The 20,843-nt window shown below is 41.7% G+C and overlaps 1 protein-coding gene across 3 annotated transcripts in view; it reads left to right on the top strand.

Annotated features, from left to right (window-relative positions):
- nup35 (nucleoporin 35) overlaps nt 1–5,078 on the top strand; it is a 31,627-nt gene extending 26,549 nt beyond the window's left edge. For 2 of the 3 annotated variants that reach the window (XM_085985926.1, XM_085985928.1), the window contains exons 8-9: nt 530–688; nt 783–5,078. In XM_085985926.1, the coding sequence (XP_085842052.1) occupies nt 530–688; nt 783–860 (237 nt within the window). In that variant the 3' untranslated portion in view covers nt 861–5,078. The remainder of the gene's footprint in view (nt 1–529; nt 689–782) is intronic. The other variant, XM_085985929.1, reaches the window with a different exon arrangement.
- The last annotated feature ends 15,765 nt before the right edge of the window (nt 5,079–20,843 follow it).

The following is a 20,843-nucleotide window of genomic DNA, read 5'->3' as shown; positions in this document are numbered from 1 at the left end:
AGAAGTCATCTCCTTAACCGTGCTCTCTTCTGGTTATTTTGATTACACATTTGTCTAAAATAGACTGCTGATTACTTTGGAACTTGCTCTTGTAAATGATCTGAAGTAACGGTAGGTAATCAGTATAGCCCAGAGTGCACTATATCACTTCAGCTTTTTTGGATTCAGGAGCTTCTCCCAGTTTCCCTGATGTTCTCATCATTGTTCACTGTTCAGGTAAAATAAGAAAAATGTTCAGGTGAACAAGGAGAAAAGAAGGAAAAATCAAATACCACCTCATGACACTTCTGAATTTTTAGAGCTTTTTGACACAAAAATATTTTAGTGTTCCTTCTTATTCCCAGCCCCTTCCCCCACCTGGCAGGAAAATAGTCAAGTTTCAGTAAGTAGACCACTGCTGGTAGGGGTACCTAGGAAAAATGCTTCCAGTAGCTAACCTGCTTACATTTGAATGGTGGAATTTTGAAGATACAGACGGGAAAGAGGATAGAAAATAGTGACAAATACCAAGTTTTTTGTTGTTATCCAGAGCGTTATGGATACATTTGATCAAAGTTATCGATCTCTCTTCTCGGTCTTCAGTCCTCCTGTCAACACTTTGGATACACCTATACAGTCGCCAAGCACACCAAGAACTGCAATGAGGCCTTTGGCTGCAACATACAAACCTTCTAGCAGTGACTATCAGGTATATGTGGGAACACTGGAAGTTGGTGCTGGTGTTTAATTTGCTGATTGGTTTGTGCTAAATCTAATATTAATACTCCCTTTTTCTTCACTAGGTGGTTTCTGACAGACAGACCCCTAGAAAGGATGAGAGTCTTGTTTCCAAAGCCATGGAGTATATGTTTGGTTGGTAGTGCTATTCAGGAACCTTGAGGAATATGGATTTTTTGAAGACAAATAACATTTACAGATAAACACTTCTTAATGTGCAATTACGCACACTGCTCTAGTAATTAACAGCAAAAAACTACCACTAATACAGTTTGGTTAGTTGTATAACCACTGTTATTGGAACAAGAGTGTGCATTTACTGAGGCCTACTTTCTGACCAGGTAACCTGTAAATAGTTTGCACTTTAAAGTTTGACTTCATGCATAAGTTTACAGGAAGTGTGATTACAAGGGTGGTTTGCCACATAAAATTGGTAACAAGTATTAAAATGTCATTGTTGCCTTTTTAATTTTTTGGTGCATGCATTTCTCAAGTATGAAAATGTGTTTCTGGGGGGTGGAATACTTTGTTGATCATGTTCTTTATTTCTCTGAACTGAAATCTGTCCCTGAGGTCTCCAATTGTAATTTTAATCTACATTATTGAGTAAAAATAAATGATCTTTGTACATGTAGGAAAAGTCAATGAGCATGTGTAGTATAAATGATGTGCTGTCCTAGAATTTATTTTTCTATACGGAGCTGACCGCGTTGCTTCAAATTACCACTTGCACTAAAATGACTGGTGGGTAATCTGATTTTTTTTGCTTCTGAATGCCAAAAAGTTCCAAATTTTAAATGTTGAGCCCTATCACTGCAGATTCCTAAGTGTTGATGGTAATTTTTGGTGTTCACTTTTTTGTAAAACAAGTTTTTAAAAGATTAATATTTTTCAAAAAGTAAAATATTGTGCATATCAGGATTTGCAGATAGGTAATGAAGTTTGTGTATGAAACTTTTCTAATTTAGCTAGATTTTACAGAATTGTGTGTATTTATTAGAATGGTTCATGCTTTATATTCCAAAATCTGTTTTAGAAAACATTGTCCAGCAGCAGTCACAAATTAAAATAACACCCTTGCGTATATAAAATGGTGTCATGGAAATGTTACCACGTTTGAAAATAAAGTTGGATGCATTAAGTGATCAATGACATGAAATCATGTCCCATCACTGATCCAGCCTGACCATCAATTTTATTTCAAGATTTCAATACAAGGATCCTCCCCCCCCCCCCCCCCCCTCCCCAAGAGTCAAATTTATTGTGGAGAATGAGCGGCAGACCACGTGGAAGCACAAAGAATAAGTCTTCTGAGTACATGAGATGAAATATTTGGGTTCAAATTTTCAGTACACTCAGTTACACAATTTAAACCACGCATGGTAATGGAGCATTGTTAAAAACACTAATTGGTTTATAAATGCTTTGTTGGTGCATCATTTGATGAATGTTTGTTATGTAATGGGGTAACTTTCTATATTGCTGTAACTCTGAAAAGATGGTTAGTAGGTACATGAGCAATTATATAGGGGATAGAGAGACTACTACATGTGTATACCAGGTTTTTTTTCTGCAAGTGATTTGTGGAATGTCACAATCCACCATATAGTACACAGGACTAAAAAAGGAAAATACCTTTGTATAAAGGGCAAGTATAACAATATTATCATTTTGTAAATTTTAAAAACTAGTTTCACATAAATTTATGACTATAGTAATCCTCAGTTTCCAATGTGTTTTATAAATTTGGCACAAATCGTGGGTAATTGCAGTGTAGTTTGTTTCCTCACCTAATATGCTTCCAGGTTCATTCCTAGTATGTGGTTAGCTGATCTTCGCTGGGCAGTGGAAGTAGAAGAGTTGACTACAGTGCCTCTTGGGTAGTGAGTGGGGGTGGTGGGGGGTGAGAAGGTTCACACATGTAGTTGCTATCCAGCGAACCCTGCTGGAACGTGTACATTTGTGAGATTGGTGAGGACAGGTTGGGGCTCAACTGATGCTACATAGTTTACAAATCATTGCTGTTGAAGAGCACATAAAGAATGGCCATGTTGAAGTACTGGAGGACTGGCAGCACCTGTGGAACTTTCCCAGCAGGACTCGGAGGCAAAGAGTTGACATTATTTTGAGCGATTTATTTTTGGAGCAGGAAATCTTTTTATCAAAAATGAAAAACTTTTTTTAAAGTTAACCTTTTCTACCCCCAAAAAAATTGAGGAGCTTGACATGACACTGATAACAAATTCCAACTTAACTAATCATAACTTTTTTTAATGCACTACTCAAGGTGGCATGTTACTGCTTTTTTGTCACATGCAGAGTACACTATCCGAGTAGTAGGAGCTTTAATCTAAATATAGTTATTCTAGCATTTAAAAAATCTTGTTTGAGACTATAAACCAACAGTGGTGTGGAAAAAACATATTTAACCAAACTAATTTGATATGTTTTGGATTAGTAAACTACCTGAATCAAAATCTATATAGTTATTTTTAAAAACAAGCTAGTTTTTTCTATATAAATACTATAATATCAAAGGAATACAGAAATTAATGTTTACAGGTATGAACAACTTTCAGAAACAGCTGCTGTGTAATGATAGCAGCCCAGAAAATCCTCAGTGAGCAGAAGTGGACACATCTCAGGGTAGGTGGCAGGATGCACCTGCCCAGTTCTTTTGTGAATGGCCCAGGACTTCTACCACTAACCCCGGTGGACTTTCCAGACTTGGGGGGACATCTCATGTTTTACATGGCCGTGCCGTGGCAGGCACCCGAGCTACAAGTGATGCTGAAGAGGCCAGAAAGTGTGGCTGAAGATTGCCTGGTTAGGAGATGGCTTGTGCCCTCACTGGAACCATTCCAGTGGTTTCAAAAATGTAAATTTATAATGAAAGCAATTTCTATATTGTCATTTTGTTTAGAGTTAGATACATTTTGCCTCCCCACCCCATTATATTTAATTTAAAAAAAACAGTTCTTTGGGGACATCCAGTCATTAGATGAAAGGCAGTGAAGCCTCCTGTAAAGGCTGTTCTTAAGCCAACTCCTGGGAAGGAAGTAAGAGTAATTCAAGATGACTCCATCCAGTTCTTTCCTCCCTCCATGTGGGAAGTGTATACTTGATTTGCTTCTCCCTTTATGACACGGATGGGTCAAGAACTCTGGGGCTGTGGAGGGGAAATTGGATGACGCCTGTATGGGAAGACTCTATAGCACTCTGCATGACCACGTGAGATGTTTCTTGTATAATCAAATCTGCTTCTTCAGACAGGCAAATTTAATTTCTGCTCCAAAAGTATTTTAATGTACATTTATTCTGAAAGTTTTTCTAGGTATTGTCTGCTCCTACCTGAGGATCTGTTGCTATTTATTGGGCTGGATATTCCGATCCCTATGGGTGAGTACGCGCTGTGCACCCACCCGTAGGGACATCGGAAATGCCTGTTTCGGGCTTGTGCTGAAAACCGGCCTTTCCGACCTGTCAAGAATGGTCTTGACAGATCCTCCACCTGTCCTGGAGAAGGGCTTCTGTGGGCGTAAGGCCTGCTTTTACCAGGATAAGAGTAGAAAAAAGTAAAAAAAAAAAAAATTAAAAAAATGTTTTCATCAATTTATCATTTAAAAATACTTTAAAAAAGGTAAGTTTATTTTTAGCCCTGTAAAATACTTTAATTTTTTTCAAAAAATTAAATTTTTGTTTAAAATACTTATTGTATTTATTGTAATTTCAAGTCATTTTAAAAATGTGATGTTTTTTAAAAATGTATTTAAAGTTTTACTATTTTTTCATTGATCTCCATTCATACATTTGACAGGAAGACCCGCCCATGGGAGGCCTGCGATCGGAAAATACGGGCCATTATGTCTTTGAGCTCCTGTAATAATGCAAAGGGTTTCCATAATTTTATTTTACAAGAAGCACCATTCATAGGATTTGCAAGAACATCAAAATCTAGTACATAAAATGGAACATAGGAACAGTTACAGCCATTCAGCCTCTCAAGCCTGTTCCGTCAGTCAGATCATGGCTGATCATGCCCACCTTTTCACCATATCCCTTGACATCCTTACCTAACCAATTGTATCGATCTCAATTTTGAAAATTCTTATTGACCTAGTATTGAAGTCACACTGTATACTTTTATTGCAGAATTCTTAAAAAAAAAAGTGTTTTCTCAGGTTGTTTTCTAGGATGAAACCATTAAACCACCTGCTGAATCTTTGGTTTCAAATTGTAATCAAAAAAATTGTACTATAAAAATGGAAATTATTAGATTTAAAACGGGACTTTATGAATACCACTGCACTTGGTCAGGACATTTTGTATTGTGAAGAATTAAATTAATTCTGCAAAGTCAATATCTTGTATTTGATTTGATTTAGTTATAAGTTAGTGTTTATACCACGAACAGTATTTTGCAGAACAAGGTAAAAAATTTTTGCTTCAGGAATTGGGTTATTACATTCATTGCACCTGGATTTCTACAACTAAGCCAAATCATATTTGCATTTGGTGACTTAAAAATTGATCTACTCGAATGTTAAAATAAAATGAGTTTAATTGCATTGGAAAATATACTAAAACACTTGAATTCACCCAGTTAAAATATCAGTACCACTTGTTTACATGTGAAACCAATAAATAGCGGCTAAGCTCCTTGTCTCCAGGAAGCAACAGTGCGGCATTCATACATGCATATCCAATAAGTAATTGAACATCTTATCCACGAAAGTACTAAGCACTTTGAAATGTATGGTATGCATAAATTCCAGTAAACTAAGAGGGGGAGTGAGGAACGCATTTCATACAGGGCAGTTTGATGCTGAGAATCTAGATTGAGACTAGTATGCACTTGAATTAGGTGATCTGTGGACTAAGTTAGAATACTAGTTGCTTCCTTATAACTTGTAAGATGCACCTTCATTCTTAAACATTATTTTGAATGTCCAAAATATATTTTTAAAGAAAAATTCCTATTTCATGCAATGAATTTAAAACATTGTAAAAAATAATGATGTCTCTAAGTAACTATTTGTAATATAAAACTTAAATATTGATCTTATTACTGTAAATATATACCAATATAGTTTCCTGGTAAGTAAAGTAATTAGTGAAAACTGGGCGGTGCTGTGAGTTGGCATACTGTCTTTTGGCCACTGGGAACACATGTAAATGCAGTCCACATATAATGAAAATGTCTCCCTCTGTAAAGGGCCTACTTGTAACATGTGATTTGGGCTCTACCGTTTCCAGTATGAAAATCCACACTGCAAATTTGCATAACTTGGCAGAAAGTCACTTTTGCTCAGAGGCCATAAGGATCCACTAGTTCTGTCTTTAGAAGCAGTGAACCAGGTCCATGTGCCACAAGAATTGGACTGCAGATGCTTGAGGTAATGGCTTATTTGGCCCTTTATGTTCCATTGCACTCTTAGTCAAAACATTTTTGGGGTTTGGTTAGGAAGGGGAATCTGATCATTGACCCTGCGAATGGCAGAGATACAGCTTAAAGCATCCCTGTTTAAAACGGGCAGTTGCTTATAGCGGCCAAAAATCGATAATTATTAACCATTTGCATTAACGTCTATTTCAACGGTGTCGGTTAGTGTCTTAAATGTAACATTTCTTGTTACTGTTGAAACAGTTGTGCTTACTAGTTCACTCAACCAGGCAATAATCCGCTAACTAAACTGGCATTGGTACTGTTGCACACCTAGTTTGATTTAATGTAAGCTGCTCAGTGATTGTTTTATTCAATCCTTCAATCCGTATTAAAGCGGTGGAGCTACATACACAGGTACCACTTGGAATTGACATTAATGCAACTGGATAACGTGCATAAAATACAGAGCCTCCAAGATTCTGACTGTTATGTGAGATCAAAGACTAAGACCAATAGCCAAATGACTGCATGAGCTAATGAAGTTAAATGTTTAATTGTTTTCATCTTTTGGTCAGACAATTACTACAGAAACATTTTCTCATTTAATTTTATGGCTATTCACAATGTCTGCCATTTCATAGGTGTGTTTTAACATGTTTAGGCTTTTTACACTGCTGACACTAAATACATCTTGTATATGTGATATAAACCTAGTGACTGCAGTGCTTACCATAAAGTCTGTTGAACATTATACCGGCCATCGCATATAGCAGGAAAAGACTTCTAATTAAACTCGATGGGGGTAAAGTTTGGGAATTAATATGGAATTAGCTGAAGCACAGAAGAGTGGATACTAGTTGGAAGTTATGACAGGGTGGGTCGTGGAGTTCTGAGTGGCGTAGCCCACAGATCAGTCGTAGGACTGTTGCTGTTTCTAATTTACATAATTACTTGAATTTAGAAACTTGATGCAAATTGGTTAAAGTTGCAAATGAAACCAACTTAAGGGGAGTAGTGAATTTTGTGAATGACCATACCAGCAGAGTAAAAGTCAGGAAGTCATGCTCAAACGGTACAGAGCAAATCTTGAATACTGTGCCCATTGAAACATGAGACCTTCAAGCAGTGGAGGCACTTCAGAGGAGGGCCGCAACAACAACTTGCATTTGTAAAGGGCCTGAATTTGCAATTGGAGGCTTCCCGCGGGCGGATGCCACTGATCATCAAAAAATCTACACATTTACCTGGTGGTCTGGGAGATACGGAGATTTGCGATCCTGGGCGCCTCCTGGCAGAAATGCGCAGAGGCCCACGTATCCCAGGGGCGCATGCAGTTCGCAAGCACCCCTGGGATCATGTGGGCCTGCCCAACAAATGAAAGAAGGGAATCCCCATTCATACTTATGACCATTCCGTACGCGCGGAACTCACATAAGTATGAATGGGGATGACTTAAAATACACAAACACATGAAAATTAAAAAAAAAAATTACATATATAAGATTAATGGCATTTAATTAAATATTAACATTTAATTTTTTGAAATTTTTTATGTTTTAACGGGGCTAAATATAAACTTACCTTATTGGACAGGGTTTTTAATGTATATGTTACATTATTTTTCTATTTTTAAAAAATCTTACGCTGGTAAAAGCAGGCCTTATGCTTTTACCAGGCGTAAGAATTCCACGGCCTTTCAGCGGGCAGAAGTTGGGGAGATAGCGCAACTCTCCACCCGCAGAGGCCCTTTTCCTGGGGATATGGAGGATCTTTCAAGAAGATTCTTGGCAGATCGCAAGTGCCGGGTTTCAGCACATGCGCTTCGCATGCCTAAACCCGGAAATTGCGCGGCCCTTACGGGCGCGTACGCACCAGTAGGGGGTTGCAAAATACGGCCTATTGTGTCTTAACGGAGTAAAATGTCCCAAGGCGCTTAACAGACTCTGGAAGACCTTGGCCTAGCAATTCAGTGGGCTGCGCCACCCGTTGGCGCCGAAAGAGGGCACTTAGTGGGTTTAACGCCACTGGCCATGCCTCCCGCTAAATTTAGCGGGACGCTAATGGCGGTGCTAGCCGTTAGCGCTGCGCTGCTACCGATGATGTAATTGGTGTGTGCAGCGCCCCGCTACCGCCCCGATTGTGAAATTTGGTAGCGCCCCCTGCTTTAATGCTACCTGCGGCGGTGGAGGTGTGCGGGCGGCCATTTTTTTTGCTGGCCGCCTGTCTGCACCTCTTCGTGCCGCCGTCCCTGGCCTCCTGAGCGCCCCCCCCCCCCCCCCAGGCGGAGTGCCGGCTGTGTCGTGCCGGGCTCTTTTGCCGGCACTCGCGATCGCTGATCACGCTGCAGCAGGCCCCTCCTCTTTAAGAAGGCGCTGCGGCACGTTGCGCTGCGATTTTTCAGTTGCAGCACCCCAAGAGGGATGCAGGGCGCTTCTGTCTGGGGCGCTGAAACTGAATTTCTGGCGGACGTTCGCGACTCCTTCCGGGGCAGTACTTCCGGCGTCCTGGCGATTGGGGCACCACTGAATTTCTAGGCCCTTGTATCCCCATTTAAGCCTCGAGGCTGATCTCTCGATTCAGAGGGAGGTGAGGAAAGTGGAGAAACTTGGGCTCTTCAGTTCAAGGTAACTTTATTGAAGTGTGCTAGGTGGAAAAGGTAGGTCAGGAATATTAATTGCACTTTAGTTTCAAGAGTAGGACAAGGGAACATGGGTTCAACTGAAGGAATATATATAACCTTTTTAGAAAAATATACTATATAGCCTTTTTAGAAAAATACACCATCTTATGAAAGAATTCTGGCCTTGTTGAAGTAAGACGGTGGTTGACCCTGAAGAGTACCTTATAAGGAACTCTACCTTATAAATTCTTTAAAACATGACAAACTGGGTTTAGAAACTTAGAAACCTAACTATGAAATAGCTATGAAAGAATTTTGGCTATTGAAACAGGACAAGTTGTTGGCCCTGAATAAATAACCTTATTGAAACAGAAGAATGGGTGGCTCAGAGTTGCTGACCTTTTGGGAACAAAACAATGGTCAACTCTGGATAAGTGATCTAAATTAAACTTTGTAAAGATGGCACATAAGATAAGGAACATCTGCCCTCGTAAAGATGACCAAATAAGGGACATCTGCCCTTCACACCACCTATATGGTGAACTCTGAACACCTGGAGATGTGGCAGATTTTGGAATATTACAAGCTGATGTAGCAGTAAGAATTGCAAGAGGTCAGCAGAAAGATGAATAGTGATAATTAACTTGGATCAGCAGAAACCTTGAGGGATAGAACTGAAAAAGGGTATAAATATTGAAGCCCCAAATGAGATTTCAGGATCGCTTTAATCGGGCAAAGTGATTCTCGACTACAGAGGCGGCTCTGTGGTCTTCCACTCTTTGTACCTCGGGGATCAAATGTATTTGATATTGATGGATATCCTGTATAGAAAACTTTAAGAATTGTAATACTGTCGTGAAGTTAAGATTTAAAAGTAAGATTCTCGGTTAAAAAGATCGTATTTTTCTCTCTTTAGAACTGTTAACGTTGCAATTGACTGATTCACCTATTGTAAATTGCATGTCCGTTCTTTTAATAAATCTCTCTTTTTAAAATTGTCTCAAGTCTTTATCAATAACTTGCGAACTCCATCTCTGTACACTCTTTGGTGAAGTTACATTTCTGAGGGGAGATCTCCAGACTCATCATATCCGGGACGTTAGTGTGGCTAAACTTATTTAAAGTGCTATTTGGAGGACTGTAACATTCTCTGCTTGTTCCTTTCATTTAGGGAGAAATAGCCCGGGCCTTTAGACCTACTTAAGCATCTTTAGGATTCAGCTACCTCAAACTTTAGTTGAAAGTGAACATCTGAACGCCTGATCTGGGATAGCCCCAAAGGGGGTAGGACTAGTAAATATCCCTTCACAACCTAGTAACAGGCAAATTGAGGACTGGTATAAGGAAGTACAAATAATGTGATCAAGATGTGCAGTGAACTTCTGGGTAGAGTTGTGAATAAGAAAACTGAAATTAAATCATTGTATGCTACAATGGTGGTGGAAGAGACAGCATAGTTTTTCTGAATGGATGAACTAATGGGCTGAAGGGCCTTCCTCACCTGTATTTTGTGGCGATGCCCCGAGTACCACCCGACAGTATGTCCCACTGTGGCACATTCAAGCCACTCCTTCAAAACACATGGAAAGAAATCACATTCCTATATTACAAAAATTAACCAAGATTTCACATGTGCTGGTTAATGTTTCTATGATGACTCCGATCATTCAGAAGACTGTCCACTTAACTCCCAACATGAAACCCTGAGGAAAACCTTGTATCAGCAGGAGAGCTGCAGGAGTGTCAGTGAGAACAATCAAGAATTTTCGAATGATGCAATTCTGCTTCCACACTTCCTGTTCCATTTCACCTATTGCCTTATTAGGTGGTTTCTTTGCCAGCTGGTGACTGGGGAGGGGCAGGGTAATATGTTTGGAATGAGGAGCCACCGGCTACACAGTGTAAGGCCATAGCAGGCTAGTCTGAACGGGACCTTCTGAAACTTGGATTAAACCATATTAGTAGACCCTTCACCTAGTCATATGATTTACCAGACTCTTGGAATGCTCGATGCTGCATTGGGTGACAAAAGTGGCCCATTCCTTAGAACTTGAGCACAAAGTCACCAAACGTTAAAAAAAAATACATGGTTTGCCAGACTAGAAGTGAAAAAAATCCTTTGTTCATTTTCGCCTGTGGTTCAGTACCTCAAGGAGCTGTATGGTCAAGAGAATGATCCATAACCGTTCGGGGGGGGGAGGAAAAAAAGTTCTGTATGGAAAGATGAGCAATATATTCTATATGAGGACTTGACTGCAGCCAAACTTTTATCCTTGTGTTATGCTGCAAACTTTTATCCTAGTTCAGCTCATCTAGAGATTTTCATAACACAATGGTATCCTGCACATCAGTGGACTGCTAGTAAAAGTAATTGAAATAGACTATTTCATAACTTTTTTTCCCCAAAGTAATTTCCTTCCAAATGATGATGCTGCACAAAAGCACCCACCAGGAAAGACTTAATCTGTTAATACACAGGGAAATTGGTGTTTCATTAATGACATTTAGCAATTTAAAACCGTCTATTTGTAATAGAGTGTTAAAGATATTCAAAGTGAATAGATATTTGAAATAGTGCATAGGCTATCTAACTGAGAACCTAGAATGTGAATTCTTGTTTTATATTCACTGTTAGCAGCTGCACCACGCATCATTAATATAATATTTTGATGGTATGGCAAAGGTTTTAAATATTTTTTTACTTTAGTTATTTGCATTAAAATGTATGCCACTTTAAAATTTGCAATATAACTTGCTGATACCGTACTGTGTGGCGTGAGCACCACCTAGTGACTAGTTGGTATCTACAGAACATTTTGTATCAGCTTTTTGTCAAAGTTAAAGATTGTGCTAAGCTTCAGAAAAACACGAGTAAAATATAAACTACATATTGCAGTCACTAAGGTCCAGACATTTTGTTCACAATGCATGAGAATAATAAACTAATAAAATTGTAGGTTTGGGAATGCACAGCTTTGCTATGTGATTTCTGAGACTGATTTCAAAATAACAGCTAACCAGGATGTACGTGGAATCATAGAAGGAGGCCATTTGCCCATTGTGCCTGTGCTGGATCTTTGAAAGAACTATCCATTTAGTCCTGTTGCCTTTTGCATTCCTTTTTTTTCATTTTCAAATGTTTATGCACGTTCTTTTTAAAAACTATTCTAGATTCTACTCCCACCACTGTTGCTGGTAGGGCATTCATGTCCTAACAACCATCTGCATAAAAACATTCTCCTAACCTCTCCCTCTGTTCTTTTAGTGATACATTTATGCCTTCAGCTATCAACTCACCAACCAGTGAAAATAATTTGTCCCCATTTATCAAAACCTCTGAGTTTTGAACACTTTTCTCAGATCTCCTCAACTTTTGTTGTAATGAATAGAGCCCTGGTTTCTTTGGCCTCTCATCTTAGTGAATGTCTTCTACATCTTCTCCATGGCCTTGACATCCTTCCTAAAATAAGGTTCCCAAAACCTGACACCGTATTTGAATTGCATCCAAGCCAATGATTTATATAGGTTTTGTATTACCTCTGTTTTTGTACTTTATAAAACCTAGAATCCATGTGCTTTTTACAGCTTTTGCAAATTTGAACCCCATACTCTGCTCTACTTTTAAAAATATTACCATTTAGTGTGTATGTGCTCTCATTTTTTCCCTTTAATGCATTACCTCCTATTTCTCAATTACATTTCTTCTATTTGCCCAATCTACTAGCTTATCTGTGCTATCTTAAATTGGTAACAGCCCTCTTCATAGTTAAGCATTTGTGTTTTGAAAATGTTGATAGTGTTCTTTATGCAATTGGCCTGAATACTGATCCCTAGGGGACACCACTGTTTATATCCTTGTCTTTTACAAATGAATGTTGGCTGTTCTTAATTAACCTATGCTTTTCTAGGTGTTTATTTTATCCTATGCTATACCCTCTAGAAGCTTACCCACTACTAATGTTAATCTAACTGGTCTATAGTTACTTGGTTTATCCCTTCCTTTTTGAACAGAGAAAGAAAGAAAAAGAAAGACTTGTAGTTCTATAGCACCTTTCACAACCTCAGGACGTCCCAAAGCATGTTACAGCTGATGAAGTACTTTTTGAAGTGTAGTCCCTGGTATAATGTAGGGTAGAGGGTTATATTGGCAATCCTCTGTCCTCTATAACTTCAATATTTAAAGATGTTTGAAAGATTGTGGCAGAGCCATTGCTCTCCCTGATCTCCCTTGGCATTCGAGGAGATGTGCCATCAGGGCCTAATGCTTTTTCCACTTAGTTCCACCAATTTTTTCAGTACTACTTCCGTATCTCTTGTTATCCTATCTGATTGCTCCACCTCATCCTCTTTTACGCTTTAACCCCCATTATCACACTCTTTATGAAAACTGAGGCAAAGTATTCTGTTTGCCAGTCCTTCATCCTCATATAGAAACATAGAAGATAGGAGCAGGAGTAGGCCAATCGGCCCCTCGAGCCTGCTCCGCCATTCAATGAGATCATGGCTGATCATCCGAATTCAGGACCCTGTCCCTGCTTTCTCCCCATATCCCTTGATCCCTTTAGCCTTAAGAAATATATCTAACTCCTTCTTGAATATATTTAATAAGTTGGCCTCAACTGCCTTCTGTGGTAGAGAATTCCACAGGTTCACCACTCTCTGGGTGCAGAAATTCCTCCTCATTTCAGCCCTAAATGGCTTGCCCCTTATCCTTAGACTGTGACCCCTGGTTCTGGACTCCCCTGCTATCGGGAACAGCCTTCCTGCATCTAGTCTGTCTAGTCCTGTTAGAATTTTATAACTTTCAATGAGATCCCCTCTCATTCTTCTAAACTCTAGTGAATATAAGCCTAATCGACCCAATCTCTCTTCATACATCATTCCTGCCATCCCAGGTATCAATCTGGTGAATCTTTGCTGCACTCCCTCCATGGCAAGAACATCCTTCCTCAGATAAGGCGACCAAAACTGCACACAATACTCAAGGTGTGGTCTCACCAAGGCCCTGTACAACTGCAGCAAGACATCCTTGCTCCTGTACTCGAATCCTCTCGCTATGAAGGCCAACATACCATTTGCCTTCTTAACTGCCTGCTGCACCTGCATGCTTACCTTCAGCAACTGGTGCACAAGGACACCCAGGTCTCGTTGCATTTCCCCTTTTCCCAATCTATTGCTGTTCAGATAATAATCTGTCTTCCTGTTTTTGCCACCAAAGTGGATAACCTCACATTTATCCACATTATACTGCATCTGCCATGTATCTGTCCAATCACCCAACCTGTCCAAATCATACTGGAGTTTCTCTGCATCCTCCTCACAGCACACACGCCCACCCAGCTTTGTGTCGTCTGCAAACTTGGAGATATTACATCTAGTTCCCTCGTCTAGATCATTTATATATATTGTGAATAGCTGGGGTCCTAGCACCGATCCCTGCGGTACCCCACTAGTCGCTGCCTGCCACTCGGAAAAAGGCCTGTTTATTCCAACTCTTTGCTTCCTGTCTGCCAACCAGTTTTCTATCCAAGTCAGTACCTTACCCCCAATCCTATGTGCTTTAACTTTGCATGCCAATCTCTTATGCAGGACCTTATCGAAAGCCTTCTGAAAGTCCAAATACACCACATCCACTGGTTCTCCCTTATCTATTCTACCAGTTACATCCTCAAAAAATTCCAGTTGATTAGACAAATATGATTCACCTTTTGTAAGTCCATGTTGACTTTGTCCGATTCTGTCACTATTTTTGAAGTGCTGTGCTATTACATCTTTTATAATGGAGTCTAGCATTTTCCCCACTACCAATGTCAGGCTTACCGGTCTATAATTCCCTGCTCTCTACTACTGATGAATCAGTACTCCCCCATGTTGAACACCACTTGGAAGAAGCACTGAGAGTAGCAACGGCAGTGAAAGTAATCTGGGTGGGGGACTTCAATGTCCGTCACCAAGAGTGGTTTGGTAGCACCACTACTGACCGAGCTGGCTGAGTCCTGAATGACATATTGGTAGTAGTAATACTGCACAGTCCTTGTGGAGACAAAGTCCCATCTTCACACTGAGGACACCCTCCATCGTGGGTGGCACGACCACAGAGCCTGGACCTGGGAGAGAGCAGCATCGAGTGCGGCGGCAGTTAAAACCGGCGGATTCAGCGAGGCCCACCAATTCAGCAGCAGGGGACAGAGGTAAAAAGTAATCAAAGTGTGACGTCAGCAGGAAGCAGGTAAGTGATTGGTTGGTGAGTATTTCTCTCTTTTTTAAACTTTAACTCTGTTTTATAGTTTCTAAGGTCTCTCTGGTGTAGCGGGGACTGTTGGTAAACTATTTAACTGTAGTGTAATTAGTGGGATTGATTGATTTAATTTAAACTCAATTAATTAAAGGGTAAGTCATGGCAGGACAGCCTGGCCCTGTGATCTGCTCCTCCTGCGAGATGTGGGAACTCAGGGACACTTCCTGTGTCCCTGACAACTACGTGTGCAGGAAGTGCACCCAGCTGCAGCTACTGACAGACCGCATTGCGGCACTGGAGCTGCAATTGGATGCATACTGGAGCATTCACGATGCTTGGGACATCGTGAATAGCATGTTTAGGGAGTTGGACACACCACAGGTAGAGGTTGGACAGGAAGAAAGGGAACGGGTGACCAACAGGCAGAGTACTAGGCGCAGGCAGGTAGTGCAGGGGTCCCCTGTGGCCATCCCCCTCTTCAACAGATATACCACTTTGAGTACTGTTGGGGGGGATGGCTTATCAGAGGAAGGCAGCAGCAGCCAACTTCCTGGCACCAGGGGTGGCTCTGCTGCACAGAATGGGAGGAAAAAGAGTGGTAGAGCTATAGTAATAGGGGATTCAATTGTAAGGGGAATAAATAGGCATTTCTGCGGCCACAAATGAGACTCCAGGATGGTGTGTTGCCTCCCTGGTGCAAGGGTCAAGGATGTCTCCGAGTGGCTGCAGAACATCTTGGAAGGGGAGGGTGAATAGCCAGTTGTCGTGGTGCATATTAGGCACCAACGATATAGGTAAAAAGCGGGATGAGGTCCTAAAAGCAGAATATAGGGAGTTAGTAGGTAAATTAAAAAGCAGGACCTCAAAGGTAGTAATCTCAGGATTGCTACCAGTGCCACGTGCTAGTCAGAGTAGAAATAGAAGGATACTTCAGATGAATATGTGGCTAGAGGAATGGTGCCAAGGGGAGGGATTCAAGTTCCTGGGACATTGGAACCGGTTCTGGGGGAGGTGGGACCAGTTCAAACCGGACGGTCTGCACCTGGGCAGGGCTGGAACCAATGTCCTAGGGGGATTGTTTGCTAGTGCTGTGGGGGAGGGTTTAAACTAAAATGGAAGGGGGTTGGGAACCTGAGCAGGGAGACAGAGGAAAGGGAAACAAGGATAAAAGCAAAAGATAGGAAGGAGAAAAACAAAAGTGGCAGTTAGAGAAATCAACGGTTTAAATCAAATGTGGCCACAGTAAATAATAATTCTAATAGGTCTAAGAGCGTTAAAAAAACAAGCCTGAAGGCTTTGTATCTTAATGCGAGGAGCATTTGTAATAAGGTGGATGAATTGGCTGCGCAAATAGAGGTAAACGAATATGATTTGGTTGGGATTACGGAAACGTGGCTCAAGGATGGCCAAGACTGGGAACTCAACATCCAGGGGTATTCGATATTCAGGAAAGATAGGCAAAAAGGAAAGGGAGGAGGGGTAGCATTACTGGTTAAAGAAGGGATTAACACAATTGTAATGAAGGATATTAGCTCTGATGATGTGGAATCTATATGGGTAGAATTGAGAAATACTAAGGGGAAAAAAACATTAGTGGGAGTGGTATATAGACCTCCAAACAGTAAGGCGGAGGTTGGGGATGGCATTAAAAGGGAAATGAAAGAAGCGTGCAATAAGGGCACAGCAGTCATCATGGGTGACTTTAATCTACATATAGATTGGGCTAACCAAATTAGTAACAATACTGTGGAGGAGGAATTCCTGGAGTGTTTACAGGATGGTTTCCTGGACCAATATGTCGAGGAACCAACCAGAGATCAGGCCATCATAGACTGGGTATTATGTAACGAGAAAAGATTAATTAGCAATCTTGTTGTATGAGGCCCCTTGGGTCGGAGTGATCATAATATGATCAAATTCTTCATTAAGATGGAGAATAAAGTAGTTGACTCAGAAACTAGGGTCCTCAATTTAAATAAAGGAAACTACGATGGTCTGAGGAGCGAGTTGGGTAGGATTGATTGGGGAATGGCACTCAAAGGGTTGACGGTGGATAGGCAATGGCAAACATTCAAAGACCGAATGGATGAACTACAGAAGTTGTTCATCCCAGTTTGGCATAAAAATAAAACAAAAAAGGTGACTCAACCGTGGCTAACAAGGGAAATTAGGGATAGCATAAGATCCAAGGAGAGGACATACAAATTGGCCAGAAAAAGCAATAATCCTGAGGATTGGGAGCAGTTTAGGATTCAATAAAGGAGGACAAAGGGATTAATTAAGAAAGGGAAAATAGAATATGAGAGTAAGCTTTCAGGGAACATAAAAACTGACTGTAAAAGCTTTTATAGATATGTAAAGAGAAAAAGATTGGTGAAGTCAAGCGTAGGTCCCTTGCAGTCAGAATCGGGGGAATTTATAATGGGGAACAAAGAAATGGCAGACCAACTAAATACATATTTTGGCTCTGTCTTCACAAAGGAGGACACAAATAACCTCCCAGAGATGTCGGGGATCATAGGGTCTGGTGAAAGGGAGGAACTGAAAGAAATCAGTATTTGTAGGGAAATGGTGTTAGGGAAATTGATGGGATTGAAGGCTGATAAATCCCCAGGGCCTGATAATCTACATCCTAGGGTACTTAAGGAAGTGGCCCTAGAAATAGTAGATGTATTGCTGGTCATCTTCCAGAACTCAATAGACTCTGGAACATGGATTGGAGGGTAGCTAATGTTACCCCACTATTCAAAAAAGGTGGCAGAGAAAAAGCGGGGAATTATAGACCGGTAAGCCTGACATCGGTAGTGGGGAAAATGCTAGAGTCCATAATAAAAGATGTAATAGCAGAGCACTTGGAAAGCAGTGGCAGGATCGGACAAAGTCAACATGGATTTACAAAAGGTAAATCATGCTAGACTAATCTACTGGAATTTTTTGAGGATGTAACTGGTAAAATAGATAAGGGAGAACCAGTGGCTGTGGTGTATTTGGACTTTCAGAAGGCTTTCGATAAGGTCCCGCATAAGAGGTTAGCGTGCAAAATTAAGGCACATGGGATTGGGGGCAAGGTATTGACTTGGATAGAGAACTGCTTGGCAGACAGAAAGCAAAGAGTTGGAATAAACGGGTCGTTTTCCGAGTGGCAGGCAGTGACTAGTGGGGTACCGCAAGGATCGGTCCTAGGACCCCAGCTGTTCACAATATATATTAATGATCTGGACGAGGGAATTGGATGTAATATCTCCAAATTTGCAGACAACACAAAGCTGGGTGGGAGGGTAAGCTGTGAGGAGGATGTCATGAAACTCCAGTACAATTTGGACAGGTTGGGTGATTGGGCAGAAACATGGCAAATGCACTATAATGTGGATAAATGTGAGGTTATCCACTTTGGTGGCAAAAACAGGAAGGCAGATTATTATTTGAATGGCAATAGATTGGGAGAAGGGGAAGTGCAAAGAGACCTGGGTGTTCTTGTGCACCAGTCGCTGAAGGTAAGCATGCAGGTGCAGCAGGCGGTTAAGAAGGCAAATGGTATGTTGGCCTTCGTAGCGAGAGGGTTCGAGTACAAGAACAAGGATGTCTTGCTGCAGTTGTACAGGGCCTTGGTGAGACCGCACCTTAAGTATTGTGTGCAGTTTTGGTCACCTTACCTGAGGAAGGACGTTCTTGCCATGGAGGGAGTGCAGCGAAGATTCACCAGGCTGATACCTGGGATGGCAGGAATGACGTACGAGGAGAGATTGTGTCAATTGGGCTTATACTCACTGGAGTTTAGAAGATTAAGAGGGGATCTCATCGAAACCTATAAAATTCTGTCAGGTCTGGACAGGCTAGATGCAGAAAGGGTGTTTCTGATGGCCGGGGAGTCCAGAACCAGGGGTCATAGTCTAAGGATAAGGGGCAAGCCATTTAGGACTGAAATGAGGAGGAATTTCTTCACCCAGAGAGTGGTGAACCTGTGGAATTCTCTGCCACAGAGGGCAGTGGAGGCCAGTTCATTAAATATATTCAAGAAGGAGTTGGATATATTTCTTGAGGCTAAAGGGATCAAGGGATATGGGGAGAAGGCAGGGACAGGGTACTGAATTTGGATGATCAGCCATGATCTCATTGAATGGCGGAGCAGGCTCGAGCGGCCGAATGGCCTACTCCTGCTCCTATCTTCTATGTTTCTATGTTTCTATATCTAAATGGGATAGATTCAGAACAGATCTAGCAGCTCAAAACTGGGAACCCATGAGGCACTGTGGGCCATCATCAACAGCAGAATTTTATTCCACCACAATCTGTAACCTCATGGTTCGGCATATCCCTCAGTCTACCATTACGACCAAGCCAGGGGACCAACCCTGGTTCACTGAGGAGTGTAGAAGAGCATGCCATATTGAAAATGAGGTGTCAACCTGGTGAATATACAACACAGGCCTACATGCATGCTTAGCAGCAGAAGCAGCATACTATAGACAGAGCCAAGCAATCCCAGAACCAAAAGCTCTGCAGTCCTGCAACATCCAGTTGTCAATGGTGGTGGACAATTGAACAACTAATGGGAGGAGGAGGCTCCGTGAACAACCCCATCCTCAATGATGGGGAGACAAATTTGTGAGTGCAAAAGACAAGGCTGAAGCATTTGCAACCACCTTCAGCCAGAAATGCCGAGTGGATGAGCCATCTCGGCCTCCTTCTGAGGTCCCCACCATCACAGAAGCCAGTCTTCAGCCAATTCGATTCACATGATGTGATATCAAGAAACGACTGAGCGCATTGGATACAGCAAAGGCTATGGGACCGACAACATCCTGGCTGTAGTGCTGAAGACTTGTGCTCCAGAACTAGCCGCGCCTCCAGCCACGCTATTCTACTACAGCTACAACACCAGCAACTAACCGACAAAGTGAAAAATTGCTTAGGTATGTCCTGTCCACAAAAGCAGGACAAATCCAATCCGACCAATTACTGCCCCATCAGCCTAGTGATGGAACAAGTCAATGACAGTGCTCTCAAGCAGCACTTACTCACCAACAACCTGCTTACCGATTCTCAGTTTGGGTTCCGTCAGGACCACTTAACCAACAAAAGAGAGTCTAACCATCTCCTCTTGACATTGACATCCTAGGGGTCACCATTCACCAGAAACTTAACCAGACCAGCCACATTAATATTTTGGCTACTAGAACAGGTCAGAGGCTGGATATTCTGTGGCAAGTGACTCATCTCCGAACTCTCCAAAACCTTTTCATCACCTATAAGGCACAAGTCTGGAGTGTGATGGAATACTCTCCACTTGCCTGGATGAGTGCAGCCCCAACAACACTCAAGAAGCTCAACGCCATCCAGCTCAACGCCATCCAGGACAAAGCAGTCCACTTGAACAACACTCCATCCACCACCTTAAACATTCACTCCCACCACCACTGCGGCTGCAGTGTGCACCATCTACACGATGCAGTGCAGCAACTCGCTAAGGCTTCTTTGACAGCACCTCCCAAACCCACGACCTCTACCACCTAGAAGGACAAGGGCAGCAAGCGCATGGGAACACCATCACCTCCAATATCCCCTCCAACTCACACACCACCCTGACATGGAAATATATTGCCGATCCTTCATAGCCGTGGGTCAAAATCCTGGAACTCCCTACCTAACAGCACTGTGGGAGTACCTTCATCACACAAACTGTAGCAGTTCAAGAAGGCGGCTCACCACCACCTTCTCAAGGGCAATCGTTGAAGGTAAGCATGCAGGTGCAGCAGGCGGTTAAGAAGGCAAATGGTATGTTGGCCTTCGGAGCGAGAGGGTTTGAGTACAGGAACAAGGATGCCTTGCTGCAGTTGTACAGGGCCTTGGTGAGACCACACCTTGAGTATTGTGTGCAGTTT

This window comes from Somniosus microcephalus, chromosome 4 (assembly GCF_052327205.1).
Source record: "Somniosus microcephalus isolate GS21.2 chromosome 4, FLI_Smic_1.0, whole genome shotgun sequence".
NCBI lineage: Eukaryota > Metazoa > Chordata > Chondrichthyes > Squaliformes > Somniosidae > Somniosus > Somniosus microcephalus.
This window is presented reverse-complemented; position numbering and strand designations above follow the sequence as displayed.